Here is a 15,642-nt window from a genome sequence, read left to right on the forward strand (position 1 = left end):
ATGTGCCAATGTTCTCAGCCACCCCAGGACTGACTGAACGGGCATACCACTCCTTTGACACAGGTAATGCTCACCCAATTAGAGTCCAACCTTACCGGGTGTCTCCTCAAGCTAAAACTGCTATAGAAAGGGAGATCCAGGATATGTTACAGATGGGTGTAATCCGCCCCTCTGGAAGTGCATGGGCATCTCCAGTGGTTCTAGTTCCCAAACCAGATGGGGAAATACGTTTTTGCGTGGACTACCGTAAGCTAAATGCTGTAACTCGCTCAGACAACTATCCAATGCCATGCACAGATGAACTATTAGAGAAACTGGGACGGGCCCAGTTCATCTCTACCTTGGACTTAACCAAGGGGTACTGGCAGGTACTGCTAGATGAATCTGCCAAGGAAAGGTCAGCCTTCACCACACATCTCGGGCTGTATGAATTTAATGTACTCCCTTTCGGGCTGCGAAATGCACCTACCACCTTCCAAAGACTTGTAGATGGTCTCCTAGCGGGATTAGGAGAATATGCAGTCACCTACCTTGACGATGTGGCCATATTTTCGGATTCCTGGGCAGACCACCTGGAACATCTACAAAAAGTCCTTGAGCGCATAAGGGAGGCAGGACTAACTGTTAAGGCTAAGAAGCGTCAAATAGGCCTAAACAGAGTGACTTACCTTGGACACCAGGTGGGTCAAGGAACTATCAGCCCCCTACAGGCCAAAGTGGATGCTATCCAAAAGTGGCCTGTCCCAAAGTCAAAGAAACAGGTTCAATCCTTCTTAGGCTTGGCCGGTTATTACAGACTATTTGTACCACAATACAGCCAAATCGCCGCCCCACTGACAGACCTAACCAAAAAGAAACAGCCAAATGCCGTTCAGTGGACCGAAGAGTGTCAGAAGGCCTTTAACAAGCTTAAAGCGACACTCATGTCTGACCCTGTACTAAGGGCCCCAGACTTTGACAAGCCGTTCCTAGTAACCACAGATGTGTCCGAGCGTGGTGTGGGAGCAGTTTTAATGCAGAAAGGACCTGATCAAGAATTCCACCCTGTAGTGTTTCTCAGCAAAAAACTGTCTGAGAGGGAAAGCAACTGGTCAGTCAGTGAAAAAGAATGTTACGCCATTGTCTACGCTCCGGAAAAGCTACGCCCATATGTTTGGGGACGGCGTTTCCACCTGCAAACCAACCATGCTGCACTGAAGTGGCTTCACACCATCAAGGAAACTAACAAAAAACTTCTTCGGTGGAGTTTAGCTCTCCAAGATTTTGATTTCGACATCCAACACATCTCAGGAGCTTCTAACAAAGTGGCTGATGCACTCTCCCATGAAAGTTTCCCAGAATCAACTGGTTAAAATCATCCTTGAGATGTGGAAAATATTGTTAGTCTTTATGTACTCGGTAGCATATTTAGAGATGTATGTGTCTTATTAACTCTGTTTTTCCTAGAGCTCCAGGAAGAAATCCCAGCCAGTGTTTCACCCTAGCTGAGATTTGGGGGCGTGTCATAAATATAAAGGGAAGGGTAAACCCCTTTAAAATCCCTTCTGGCCAGGGGAAAGCTCCTCTCACCTGTAAAGGGTTAAGAAGCTAAAGGTAACCTCGCTGGCACCTGACCAAAATGACCAATGAGGAGACAAGATACTTTCAAAAGCTGGGAGGAGGGAGAGAAACAAAGGGTCTGTGTCTGTCTATATGCTGCTTTTGCCAGGGATAGAACAAGAATGGAGTCTTAGAACTTTTAGTAAGTAATGTGTTAGATTATGATTTCTTTAAATGGCTGAGAAAAGAACTGTGCTGAATAGAATGACTATTTCTGACTGTGTGTCTTTTTTGTAACTTAAGGTTTTGCCTAGAGAGATTCTCTATGTTCTGAATCTAATTACCCTGTAATGTATCTACCATCCTGATTTTACAGAGGTGATTCCTTTACTTCTATTTACTTCTATTAAAAGTCTTCTTGTAAGAAAATGGAATGCTTTTTCATTGTTCTCAGATCCAAGGGTTTGGGTCTGTGGTCACCTATGCAAATTGGTGAGGATTTTTGCCAAATCTTTCCCAGGAAGTGGGGTGCAAGGGTTGGGAGGATTTTGGGGGGAAAGACGTGTCCAAACTACGTTTCCCAGTAAACCCAGTTAGAGTTTGGTGGTGGCAGTGGATATTCCAAGGACAAAGGATAAAATTAATTTGTACCTTGGGGAAGTTTTAACCTAAGCTGGTAAAACTAAGCTTAGGAGGTTTCCATGCAGGTCCCCACATCTGTACCCTAGAGTTAGAGTGGGGGAGGAACCTTGACAGCTGCTAATAAAGAGAGGCTCTTCTGTAGATTAAGATCAGTTACCTCATCTTCTTCTTCCTGCTCTTCCTCCTCTTCCTCTTCCTCATCTTCTCCTTTATGTTGATCCTTCTTTTTCTTCCGTTTATCAAGAATTTCAGGATCCCACTGGTTCTTCTGGTATATCTGCCCTGCATCAGGATGCTGTCTTTGCCCAGAGAGTCTTTGGCACAAATCATAGTCAGGACACTAGTTAAGAAATAATTGAAAGAAAACTTTCTGTTTATGTTATTGTCATAACAATATTATTTTTCTTAAATAATAGAATCTACTTAACTTTTTATATATTGCACTTCTAAATAGCTTTCTAGGCACATACAGTCAATTAAATGTACAAGATGCCAAAAGGACATGGGAAGAGCCTTTGTAAATAGACAATTCCCAATCCCAAAAGCTACTGCTCAATCACCTACCACATAGCCTCACTTGGCTTTCCCCCAATTTTTGAAAAGCCTGAGAAAACAGCGACTGCTAATCCAGGGAGGGGTAAAAGGGGAGGAGCAATTTCTACAGAACCAGGGTCAGATTAATTTTTTGTGAGCCTGGTGCCAAACATATTTGTGGGCTTCCCTAGGGAATGAAGGGGCCGGGGCAAGAGCACAGCAGGCAGGGTGGATTTGATTTAAATCATGATTGAAATCACTAGTCAGGAAGACTCAATTTAATCATGGTTTTCTACATAAAGGTGCATTCTTGTTGGTTGTTATAACCTTAATACATAGTCTTCACAACTCAGAGATAGATGTGGGTTTCATTTTTAGAAGGTACACACTATACACTTTTAAACAGTAATTTATTTTGAAAAATTTCAGAGGAGTTTTAAAGCTATATCAGAAAATGAATGATTATTTGGTTATTTCATTTACCAAAGATAATTGAAACAGATATTTATGAAGTCATTGGGAGGTGAACTATCTCCAGTTCAACAGGTTAATCAATTATATTTGGAGGATTTTCTTGCCAGGCTGTATTAGGAGGAGAACATCGTCAGACAGGCATTTAAATTGTTTTATTTAACTAAAACAACAACATGAAGTATTCTGGATTTTTTTTCTTCAACAGCAATCATAACATTTTAACAAAAAAGCATGTCTTTCACTTCTCACATTTATCTCCAGACTTCTTCTCCTTGTCCAGATCTATTCCGCCCCCAACAATCTTCTATTCATTGAACTTTTTGAAACTTTTCACTTTTAAAGAGAGGCAAGGGATTGACTCTGTACACAAATTTGCAGAGGGACAATAGAGTTGAGATCTGTTATTTCTCACCTCTGTATATTATTTATTTATTTAAAAACCTTTTTGCTGTTAACAAGCATGTTACCTCTGGGGAGACAAATCCACAGTTTGAGAACTGCAAAATGAAGCATCTCTGATGGTACCTTCTAGACTGAGCACTGCGTCCCAGTGGGTAGACAGAAAGATTAACCTAAATAATCCTGTGGAACCCCATAAGATTGGGTCCCTAATCCATGAACTATTAGAACTCATTTACAAACTTTTCTTAAACATTACATGAATATATTGTCTCGTACTATAGAATTAGAATTTATAATCCTATTCCATGATGAGATACAATAGTTTTTTTCCTCAAAAATCTGATTTAAATTAAAAAAAAATCTGATTTTTAAATTTTTTTTTTAAAAAGTCATTTATTTTTATCCACCCTGACAGTGGGGTATGGCAGGGGGAAGGATTGGTCCCCAGCTGGAGCGAGGCAGGGGCCAGGGGCAAGAGCATAGCGGGGCATGGGTTGGGGGAAGGATTGGTCCCCAGCTGGAGCGAGGCAGGGGCTGGGGCAAGATGAGCACTGTGGGGCATTGACGGGAGCAAGGCAGGGGCTGGGGACAAAAGCACAGTAGGGCGGGAGCTAGGATTGGTCCCTGGAGCAAGGGAGGGGCCAGGGGTAAACTGCAAGCGCAGCAGGGCTGGGGAGGGGGTAAACAGGCTTCCCCCCCCTGCCCCTGCCCACATAGTGTGTACCTACCTTCTCTCTGGTTCCAGCCCATTCTCTTCATCTCTCTCTGCACTGAACTGAGGGTGGGGGTGCACTGAGCACAGGGCTGGGGATGCAGGGTCTGGGAGGGAGTTATGGTGCAGCAGCAGGGTGGGGGTTGGGGTGCAGGGTCTGGCCAGGAGCTAGGGTGAGGGAGGGGGCTCAGGGTTGGGGCAGGAGTTTGGGGTGTGGAGCGCTTACCTGGGACAGCTCCCATTTGGTGCAAGTGGTGCAGGTGGGAATATGGGGTAGCGTGCAGGACCTCCTGTTTGGTGCTCAGGGTAGGGATGTGGGGGGGGTGCAGGAATCAGGGCAGAGGGCTGGGGGTGTGGGCTGGGGTGTGGGGGTGCTCCCATCCCTGAGCAGCTCACAGCAGCGGGCTGGGGGGGGGTATGCCCTGATTCCACCCCCTGCCCCAAGGACCCACCCCTTCTCTGCCTCCTTCCCCAAGCAGCGAGCGAGCTACAGCTCTGCTCCTCCCCTTCCTTGCATGCGTGATCAGCTGTTCAGCAGCAGGGAGAGAGAGGGAAGATTCAGAGTAGCAGCCCTGTGAGTCTGTATCCACAAAAAGAAAAGAAGTACTTGTGGCACCTTAGGGAGTAACAAATTTATTTGAGCATAAGCTTTTGTGAGCTACAGCTCAATTCATTGGATGCATCCGATGAAGTGAGCTGTAGCTCACAAAAGCTTATGCTCAAATAAATTTGTTACTCCCTAAGGTGCCACAAGTACTTTTTTTTTTTTTTTTTTTTTTTAAGACCAAGCTTCTACTTGCTGCTCCTGCAGGAGAGAGTGGTGGGTGGGGAGCAGAGAAGAGCGGGCCGGGCCTGGGCCCCTTTGGACTGTGGGCCCGGCACCGTGGTCAATCCGGTACTGTACAGAACAAAGTATTGTTTAACTGGACCATGTTGCCAAGTACTGGGCATGATAAGTTCACTACATGAGCAACCCCTTGAAGTGTTACCAGAGTTCTGGAGATTGCCTTGCTTCCCTTGCAAGAACTAGGGAATCTCATGTGATTGCCATATGACACACAACTTTCAGAAGCAAGCAAGAAGAGGCGTTTGCTGAGATTTGCTTTTCTCCCCCCAAAGGAGCCTCCTCTTTGCCATTTTTTTGATATACAAATAGAACAAGATTTTTCCACAGTGAATAATGAAAAGCTATTCACAGATCATGCATTTCTAAAGAGATTCCGCTTCCTTTTTTTTTTTTTTTTTTTTTTGGACATAGTGAAAATAGCCACAATTCTATCACATCTAGTTGAAATCCTGGAACCACTGAAGTCAATGGCAAAACTCTCATTTGACTGCACTGGAGCCAAGATTACTTCGCTGGAGTTTAAGGTCTCAACCTTCCTTCAGCTGAAGTCAGAAGGGGGAAGATGAGGTATGTACATGAAGTCAAGAATTGCCTTTCTGCTGGTGTAAACTGTATCACCCATTTATACGGAATTTTGTGTGTGAAACCATACAGAATGAACTGCCTGGAATAAGTCCTTTGCACTTTCTGTTATTAAAACAAGGTCCAACTTCCTATAATTAAAAATAATAGCTCCTTCCCCTAAAATGTGACAAGAAGGTATTTTATTTTGGGGTTTCAAGTTATTTTTGTGCTCTCAGAAACCAAATAATTTCAAATTAGCAGTTAAAATGCTCACTGGACATGTTCAAATTTAAGTCTTTAAATTTTGAAATATGTAGAATTTTGGGCTGTGTGTGGAAAAAATTTAAATGACATCTAGCGAAGTGCCAGCACTCCCACTACTCCACTTAAGCCAACCAACTACCATCTCTGTCTCACATACATGCTACATATCTAGGTACTTACTGTACTGTCTGAGGAACCACAAGCAAAATCTTACTGAGAATACATGGACAATGTAACAAACACTGCTGTTTCAGCAGCCCATTCATTATTTTAGAAGTTAGAGTGGGAAAAAACCTAATAGATCCAGTATATTTTCTTCTTCTTTTAAGAACTATGGAGTAAGAAGTCCTCTGACTACTGTACTTACAATAATGTGTATTTCTAAATGTATATTACAGTAATTTTTGGAAAGTGTCTGGCTGGTACTTCACTATACGTCTATTTGGGGAATTTCAGTAAATTTTGCAAGAGAGCATAGAGGAGTTTGCAGATTCAGTTCAAATCTGATCTGTAAATAACTGATCTGTAAGTAGTATTTTCACCATTGCTGACAATTAGACAAGGAAGGCTGGACTACAAAGTAACTTGTTTTTTCACTCAAATATGTAACTAATTTTTCTCAAGAATATTTGTAGATAGTCTCAAATAGCACTTCTACTGGCTTTGACTTAGAATATTCATACCCTGTTGTTACCCCTAGGCTTTATTTTCATGGAACATGTACTTTTTGTTCCAGTCTTAAAAACTGATCAGTGGGATTTATAGTCATTGAGCACCTCATGAAGTTATAGGAGATGCTCAATACCTTGTAGGATCGGTCCTTAGGGCCAAATTCTGCTGTCTATTACAGCAGTGTAAACCCAGCGTAACTTCTTTGACAACTCCATTCTAAAAGAAGAATTTGGCCCTTAGCAACAGCTATTATACTTCAATATATGAAAAAAATTACTCTGACTCCTATAGAATATTAATCTTATTTTAAGAATAAGTATGAAAGTGATTAGCAAGTTATCAAAGCTGTCATTACCTTAATGTTAATCAGGAAATTTGGTTTTAATTTTAGATTTCTAATTTTCTCTATTTGCTCCGAAATAGTCATGTATTCCTCTGAGAGAGAAGGAAATCCACTGAGAACATAACCTGCCAAATAAAATGTGTTAAATACATCTTTTGGAAAGTTATTTCAATACACTAAATATTTATAGTTATCTGTTTTAAACATTACATCTAGATAGAAGTATAACTAGAATCCATTTGTCATGGCCACACACATTGCTAGCTAAGGTTTACCTGTGATTACCCAAAGTGACATAACAAAGCTGCAATACTTTCAAGATTACTATATACTTCTCAAAGACTGTTAATTCAGTTAATGAATATAGAGAAAAATAGCCCAAAATAGACACTAACAATTTTATATGTGCTAAATATTACTTTGAAATCCAGTCTGAAAAGTCTGAATCATGTAGCAATTACTAGTAGGGCATGAAGTTATATAGGCTATTTATAATGCATGCTCAGTAGCATCTAATGTCATTCTGTTCTTTGCTGAGTGGCAGGTGGAATATTACGGTGATCGAAAATGATGGAATAAGAGGGCTCGAATAGAAAATGTTTGGTTTGGAAATAGACTTGAGTCACACTGATCTATGGAGGTGAGTTCAATATGGAGTAGGAATTCTGTAACTGTATTTTGGGAAGGAATCACCTCTCATGCTCTGGAGGTGAGAGCTTTCTGAGAGAAATTGGATCACTATTTCTTGGGACATAGAGGGTTATCCTTGTATTAGGGAAGTGGGAGATCCATGGGATGCAGAACAAATTCCTTTACAATGAGTAGGAACTAGACTCTGTTTTTCAATGTAAGGTCAGTGGTCAGAATTACAACAGTATATATACACCTTTGCATAACCTAGATCTTTCTACAGCCATGGACTCCAGCCATGTATAAGGAGCAACATAAGGCAACAGGGGGAGAAGTGAGATTCATATCTGTGCTCTTTGCATCCAGTTTCAAGTGCAGAAAGTCTACCATCCTGGTGACAGATCTGAGTGTGCCCATCTGGTGTCTGAATCCTGGGCTGGGATGGGCTAGTTTTTGTACTGATCATTCAAAACACCAGAAACCTTTGCTAAACTGATCATATTCTATGTTGTGGTAGCACTGGAGGCACCATGCTTGACAATGTTTGTGACTTCAATGTCCATGCAGATGATTACTTCTCTAGAGTATCTCAGGATTTCATGCTTGTCACGATGACCATCCTAAGTGGTTTCTGACTCAGCTCACATAGCTTGTCTGTTGCACTACGGATCTAGTATTTGGGTTGGAATGGAGATGGGGGAAGTTAAAGTTACCCTGACATTTCCTTCTGTAAAGAGACTCTGCCTGCTGTGGTAAAGGACCAGTTTTGGTACTCTGTCCTTGAAGGCTGATGGCTGAGGGCTTCCAGATGACCAGAATGAACAAAGGAACAGCTATACTGGATCTGACTTCTGATCCATCTAGACCAGTATCCTGTGTGCAACAGCAGGCAGCACCAGATGCTTCAAAGTGCAAGAAAACTCTCAGTAGGCAGATGTAGGATAATCTCGTCCCCATGGAAGTCTAATCCTAATTCCCAGTAGTTAGAAATTGTCTTAAATCCTGAAGCATCAGCTTTTATATCCCTTCCAATACTCTTTTAAAAAATAATTAACGATTATAACTCTAAATATTTTTCTACCCCATATAAGAATGTCCAGTTTTTTTGGATTTTGCCAAATTTTTGTCTTTAACAACATCTTGTGACAATGAGTTCCAGAGTCTAATTAGGGGTTGAGTGGAAAACTATTTCCTATTAGCTACCAGTTATGAATCTGCAACCTTTTACTTTCATTAAATGTCCCCTTGTTGTTGTGTTATGAGAACAGAAATTTCTATCTACCTTCTCTGTGCCATTAATTATTTTATCATGTCCACTCTTACTCATTCTTTTCTAAGGTAAAGAACCCCAATCTCTTCAACATCTCTCTGTATGAGTTTTTTCATATTCCTAATAATTCTTGTCACCATTCTCTGAATGACTCCCTACTCTAATTCTGCATTATCATTTTAGAGAAGGGGAGCCCAGTACTGCACACAGTATTCCAGATAAGGGCATATCACCCATTTAGATAATGGCACTATAACTTTTTACACATTATTCTCCATCCTACTACTGATGCAGCCTAACATCATGTTTGCTTTTTGACCACTGCTGCATATTAAGCAGAGGTTTTATTGAGATGTCCACAATGATCCCCAGGTCCCTTTCCTGACTTGGTATAGTTAATTCAGAACCCTAATAAACCGTACAATGAGTTCAAAATGTTCCTTCTAATGTGGATTATTTTGCATTTATTAATATTTAACTTCATCTGCCATTGTGTTGTCCATTCACCTTGCTTAGTTAAATCCCTATGAAGTTCACAGACTTCTCTGGACTTGACTACTTTAAATAGCAAAATGTGTAAAAAGTTCTCACTGATCATCAGTATATTAGACAATACCAATCTTAACACAGATCCTTAAGACATCTTCCTGTTAACCTTTTGCCATGACAAAATTGACTGTTTATTCCTACAGTTTCCTATGTTTTACCCAGTTTTTGATCGATGACAGTACTTTGTGTCCCACCCCATGAGTATTTAGTTTCTTTAGTATCCTCTTTTGACCTTGTTAAAGACCTTTTGAAAGTCAAAATTATGACAACTGGTTCTTTATCCACTACCTTATTGACATGTTCAAAGAATTCTAACATTAGTGAGATATGATTTTCCTTTAAAGAAACCGTGCTCTGATTAGACTCTTGTGTCATGAGCTTCCAGGTGTTTTATTATTCTGTTTTCAATATAGTGTCTACCAGTTTACTAGCTACATATATAAGGTTTACTAGTCTATAATTCCTTAGAACATCCATACGGCCTTTAAAAAAAAAAAAGATACATTTCCTACCCTCCAGTTCTCCAGTGTTGCAGCTGTTTAAAAATGAGAGATTGTATATTTTTGCTAGCAGCTCAGCAACTTCATACTTATGTTCCTTCAGAACTTTGATGTATACTATCTGGGTCTTGGGACTCATTCCTTTTTAAAATTATTTTGTTCCAGAACTATTTGTTTTGACACTTCAGTCTCTGATAGTATCTCATTTTTATTACAGAAAATCAGAAGTATATAATTTGGCTGAAAAATATCACTCTGTTGGTGTGTGTATGAGTACATAGCAGTCTTTTGTCCTCTACTATCAATACAGTGTTCCCTAAATGCCATCTCAGGTCACCATAATTTACAGATATCCATATTCTGCATGAAGCAATGAAAAGATTCTACAGTGCTGGTGGCAAAAATGTCTGACTGAATCCGACAGATTGCAATATAGCAGAATTTTTAAAAATCGTATGCTATGGATATACAAGAAGACAAAATTAAGTTTTAGAGGGCTAGGGTGGGGCATACTTTAAGAGTTCTGAAAAATGACAACACATACCAAAGTGAACAACTTCTGGTGACTCAATCTTTTTCAGAATCATCCTTGTAATCAGTTCTTCAGGAATACTTTGACCTCCAAAAAGCAATTCCTGCATCTAAAGGAAAATGCAAAGCATAACATCTTATAATATTTGCATGGTGGCCCCATTCAGCTGCCACTGACTTCAAGGGGAACAAGATTGGGCCTTATGAATGTCAATGAAATGTAATAAAACAGTAGATTTTACCTTAAGTCCATATTCTGTTCCTGCAGTAATATTTTCTTCTATTACTTCCAAAGCTAAAAAATGTACAAGATACAGAACAAAATTAAAGCAATTAATAAAACATCCCATGTGTGAATTAGTATGTTTTCATGTACATTGTTAGCCTAGCATGGCTGTCTTCATTAGTGATTTCATATTATCATAATGTAGCTACTGTGACAGGGTCGGGCCAGATGGCTACAGGAGAGTGATTTTTTTTTTGAAGCAAAAGATGTTTTTATTTGCATAACACACTTACAAAGTAAAAACAGCAGCATATGCAATGTGTAACACAGCAACCAATCACAATTGTTTTCTCATCAGCTTCAGGGAAGGGAAGTGTTCAAGCTTGCCTGGGCGCAGAGCAGGGGCCTTCCTCGACTCTCGTGGTCTTCCACCCTTCCAAGTTACCTGGTGCCATACCTGAGTGTCACCAACAATTCCCTCCTCTGAAAGCACCAAACAAGAAGGGAAGGCTGTGGGGTGGACAATCCGGCGGGGGGGCACGTGCACCCACGTGTGAAAAGACCCCTCTAGGGTGATGTGTCCGCAGCAGCAATGGCTGGGGCTGGGGTCCCTTACTCTCTCCCCCAATCAAAGGGTCAGACAAAGGGACCCGGATGGGGACACTGAGCAGAGAACCTCAGACAGCGCCCGCCGCTCCTCAAAAGCATCAAGGGAGTCGGTGGATGCCGCCCAGAGGAACTCCACCCGGATACGTGAACGGACCGAGTATCGGAAAACGGCCCCACAGTCACAGGAAACTCCATCGGCCAACTTCCTCTCTCTGGTTTTATAGATGACCGTTTTAGCCAGGGCCAGGAGAAGGTTAACTAGGAGATCCTGCGACTTTGTGAGGCCACGGATGGGGAGTGCATAAATAAAAAGGTGAGGGGAAAAATGCAACCAAAAACGTAATAAAAGATTTGTGAGGAGCTGGAACAGGGGCTGCAGCCTGGCACACTCTAAATATACGTGCGCCAGGGTTTCCCCTCACACCACAAGAGGAAAAAGTATCCGGGATGGGGGTGAACCACGCCAAGTACGTGCCCGTGCTCACAGCTCCGTGAAGGAGCCGCCAACTGATGTCCCCAACGGGCCTCGGAACCAAGATGGAATATAGGCTGGCCCACCGGGGCTGCTCACCCTCCAAAGGTGGCAGAAGGTCTCGCCACTTTGTGTCGGGGCGGGACACTAGGGTGAGGGCGTGAAGGGTGTGGAGCGCGAGCATGTATAGATGTTTCCTTGGCGTGGTTTGGAAGCGTACCGGCTGCAGTTCATGCAGCCAGCTTGCAGTGAAGGGGTAGTGGGGGTCAATTGGATCTGCGGGGCAGGGGTCCAATTAAAAGGTCCGGTGGGCCTGGGGTAGAGGGTGGGCGGGGCGTGCCCACGAGCAGGACCCGGTCAAGGTAAGCTCGAGCAGCGGGCAGCAAAGCGGCCTTCACCTCCTGAAGTTCACGCTGTGGGGGTACGAGGTCTGGAGAGCCCCATGCGCCGGGCGAGCATCAGGGGATCCAGCCAGTCTCCCCGGTCGTAGTCCAGGAGGTTTCATAGATTCATAGATATTTAGGTCAGAAGGGACCATTATGATCATCTAGTCTGACCTCCTGCACAATGCAGGCCACAGAACTTCACCCACCACTCCTAAAAAAGACCTCACACCTATATCTGTGCTATTGAAGTCCTCAAATTGTAGTTTGAAGACCTCAAGGAGCAGAGAATCCTCCAGCAAGTGACCCATGCCCCATGCTACAGAGGAAGGCGAAAAACCTCCAGGGCCTTCCAATCTGCCCTGGAGGAAAATTCCTTCCTGACCCCAAATATGGCGATCAGCTAAACCCTGAGCATATGGGCAAGATTCATCAGCCAGATACAGGTCTCCGACTCCTGTGACTTTTGCCAGGATCTAGCTCTGGCGCACCGAGCGGGACTCCGCCACCTGCACACGGAGCTGGGGGTTGTGTAGCAGGGGCTCCGCGAGGAGATCTGCTCCCTTGGTGGCCGCCACAGACCTGGTTGTTAAAAACAGTTTCCAAGTCCGGAGGAGGTCCTGGTAGAAGACCGGCAGCCCAGAGAGGTCTCGCAGAAAACCTCCTGGACGGAGATAAAAGAGCTGCTGGTCATATCGGAGCCCTCGGATGCGGTGCAGGATGGCGTGCGTCAGTGTGCTACATGCCGAACTGCCCACACCATAGAGGAGCCTCTGTAGGGCCTGGAGGCGGAAGACATGGACCTGAGTGTGTAGACACTTCAGGCCCTGTCCTCCTTCCTTCAGGGGTAGATGAAGAACCCCTACAGGGGCCCAGTGCGTTCCTGACCAAAAGAACCCCAGAACCGATGTCCGGAGGTTGGTCAGGAAACCCGGGGCCGGGACCAGGGTGTTGAACCGGTACCAAAGCATAGACAGGACTAGTTGATTAAGCACCAGAGTTCTCCCTCGGAGGGAGAGACATCGGAGTAGTCTCGTCCATTTCCGGAGCCGCTCTATCACCCCGCCCTCTAAGTTTTCCCAGTTCTCCGGCAGAGAGGGATGGGTGGCAGAAAGGCAAACGCCGAGATAGAGCAGCGGACCCGCACTCCGCCGAATGGTCTGAAGCGCGGGTGGGAGGGAACTCGCCTGCCGCCAGTCTCCTACCACCAAGCCAGAGCTCTTGACCCAGTTGACCCGGGCAGAGGAGGCTGCCGAATAGATGGCCTGGCAAGCCTCCACCCGCGCCAAGTCGCCAGGGTCCTAGATCACAAAGAGCACATCATCAGCGTACGCCAACAGGACCAGCCGCAGCTCCAGCTCCCGCAGCACCAACCTTGTCAACCTCCTGCGGAGGAGACAGAGGAAGGGCTCAATCGCCAGGGTGTACAGCTGGCCCGAGAGGGGGCACCCCTGCCGTACTCCTCGCCTGAAGTTGACTGATTTGGTCAGGGTCCAGTTACGCTTGGTCAGGGTCCAGACACTCTGCGGAAGCATACAGAGAAAACCCACAAACTGGGGTCCAAAGCCAAACACCTGCAGAGTGCTCAGCAGGTACCCGTGGTCCACCTTATCAAACGCCTTCTCCTGATCTAGGGACAGGAGAGCGAATGACAGACCGTCTCTACGCCCGAGTTCTAGAAGGTCCCGAACCAGAAATAGGTTATCAAAGATACTGCGGTCTGGGACGGTGTAGGTCTGGTCTGGGTGCATCACGTCCGCCAGCACAGACCCTAGCCGCATCGATATTGCTTTCGCTACGATTTTGTAGTCTGTGCTGAGGAGCGAGACGGGACGCCAATTTCGTAAATCGCGGAGGTCCCCCTTCTTCGGCAAGAAGGCGAGCACAGCTCGCCTGCACGAGAGAGGGAGGACCCCGCTCTGCAGAGACTTGGCCCAGACGGTGACTAGGTCTGGGCAGAGGACGTCCCAAAACACGCGGTAGAACTCCACAGTCAGCCTGTCCATGCCTGGAGACTTATTGGTGGGCATACAACAGAGGGCTTCCAAGAACTCAGCCAGAGTGAGCGGTAACTCTAGCCAGCCTCAGTCGCTAACGCTGACCGTGGGGAGCTCCTCCCAAAGCACTCTGCAAGCGCCAGGGTCGGTTGGATTCGGGGAGAAAAGACTTGTGTAGAAGGCTCAGGACCTCCCGCACATCTCCGCCACTTCCGTGAGGGGGGTGCCGTCTTCTGCCAGGAGGCAGGTGACGTGTTTCTTGGCCCCCCTTGTTTTCTCCAGGGCATAGAAGAAGCGGGAGCCGCGATCCATCTCCCGAAGGAGGCAGATGCGGGATCGAACAAAGGCGCCCCAGGCCCGATAGTCCTCGAGGGCCTGGAGCTCCTCCCGCTTCTCCCGGCACGCTCCACAGAGGAGTGGGTCTTCGGGGCTGGTGGCCAGATGCCTCTCCAGATCTAAGACCTCCCATTCCAACTGCTCTATCGCCGCATTTCTCCGTCGGCTGGTGCCCCGAGTGTAGTTGTGGCAGAAAAGCCTGGCGCGCACCTTCCCCAGGTCCCACCATCGCCGCACCAAGGGAAAGACATGCCGCTGCCCTCGCCAGGCCAGCCAGAATTCTCGGAAGGACGTCACGAAGCCCTCATCCTCCAACAGGTTGTTGTTAAAATGCCAATAGGCCGGCCCCGGCCTCTCTTCACAGAGGGAGGCTGTCACGGTGGCTAGATGATGGTCAGAAAATGGGGCCAGCCGAATGCTGGAGGAGTGGGCTCATGAGAGATGGAAGGGTGATAAACAAATGTGGTCCAACCGGGAGTGGCTTGACCAATGGGCTTCCACCTGGACAAAGGTGAATGTGGAAGTGTCATCCAGGTGGTGGTCATGCCAGATGTCCACTAGGGAGTGATGTTCAACTATCTCCCGGGGGGTGTCCGCGGCGGCCGGGCACTGCTCGGTCCCCAAGTGGTCTCGCTCCTTGAGGGTGGTATTAAAATCCCCTCCCAGGACTAGGCACTCGTGAGAATCTAAGGTGCCGAGGAAGGCGGACACCTGCTGATAGAATTGCAGCCGCTCCGGGCCCGACGTCGGGGCATAGACATTAATGAGGTTAACGATGAACCCCTCTATACAGACCTGGAGTTGCAGCAGGCGACCTGCACGGCCTCGGCGACCCCTAGCACCTTGGGCTAGGTTGGGGGAGAACAGGGTCGCCACTCCAGCCTGCCGAATCGTGGAATGGCTAAAGTAGACCCTGTCCCCCGACTCCAGCTGCCCACTATCTTCGGCGGTTGGATCCGTATGGGTCTCCTGCAGGAAAATCACAGAGTATCCTCCCTCCCGAAGGAAGGAGAGCACCTGGGACCTGCGGAGAGCCATCCTACAACCCCAGGTGTTCAATGTTGCGAGGGTGAGAGGTGTCATGGGGAGGGCCAGGGGGGATTCTCACTGGCAGGGACGCTCGCATCCCCCAGTGGGCCGCGCAAC

The 15,642-nt window shown here is 45.7% G+C and overlaps 1 protein-coding gene across 1 annotated transcript in view; it reads right to left on the reverse strand.

The window, feature by feature from the left end:
* Nucleotides 1–15,642, reverse strand: part of AK9 (adenylate kinase 9) — a 239,386-nt gene that overhangs the window by 197,045 nt on the left and 26,699 nt on the right. The window contains 4 exon segments of the mRNA XM_073336992.2: nucleotides 2,339–2,521; nucleotides 7,006–7,118; nucleotides 10,487–10,583; nucleotides 10,716–10,768. Of these exon segments, the coding sequence (XP_073193093.1) occupies nucleotides 2,339–2,521; nucleotides 7,006–7,118; nucleotides 10,487–10,583; nucleotides 10,716–10,768 (446 nt within the window).

Source organism: Lepidochelys kempii, chromosome 3 (assembly GCF_965140285.1).
Source record: "Lepidochelys kempii isolate rLepKem1 chromosome 3, rLepKem1.hap1, whole genome shotgun sequence".
Lineage (NCBI taxonomy): Eukaryota > Metazoa > Chordata > Testudines > Cheloniidae > Lepidochelys > Lepidochelys kempii.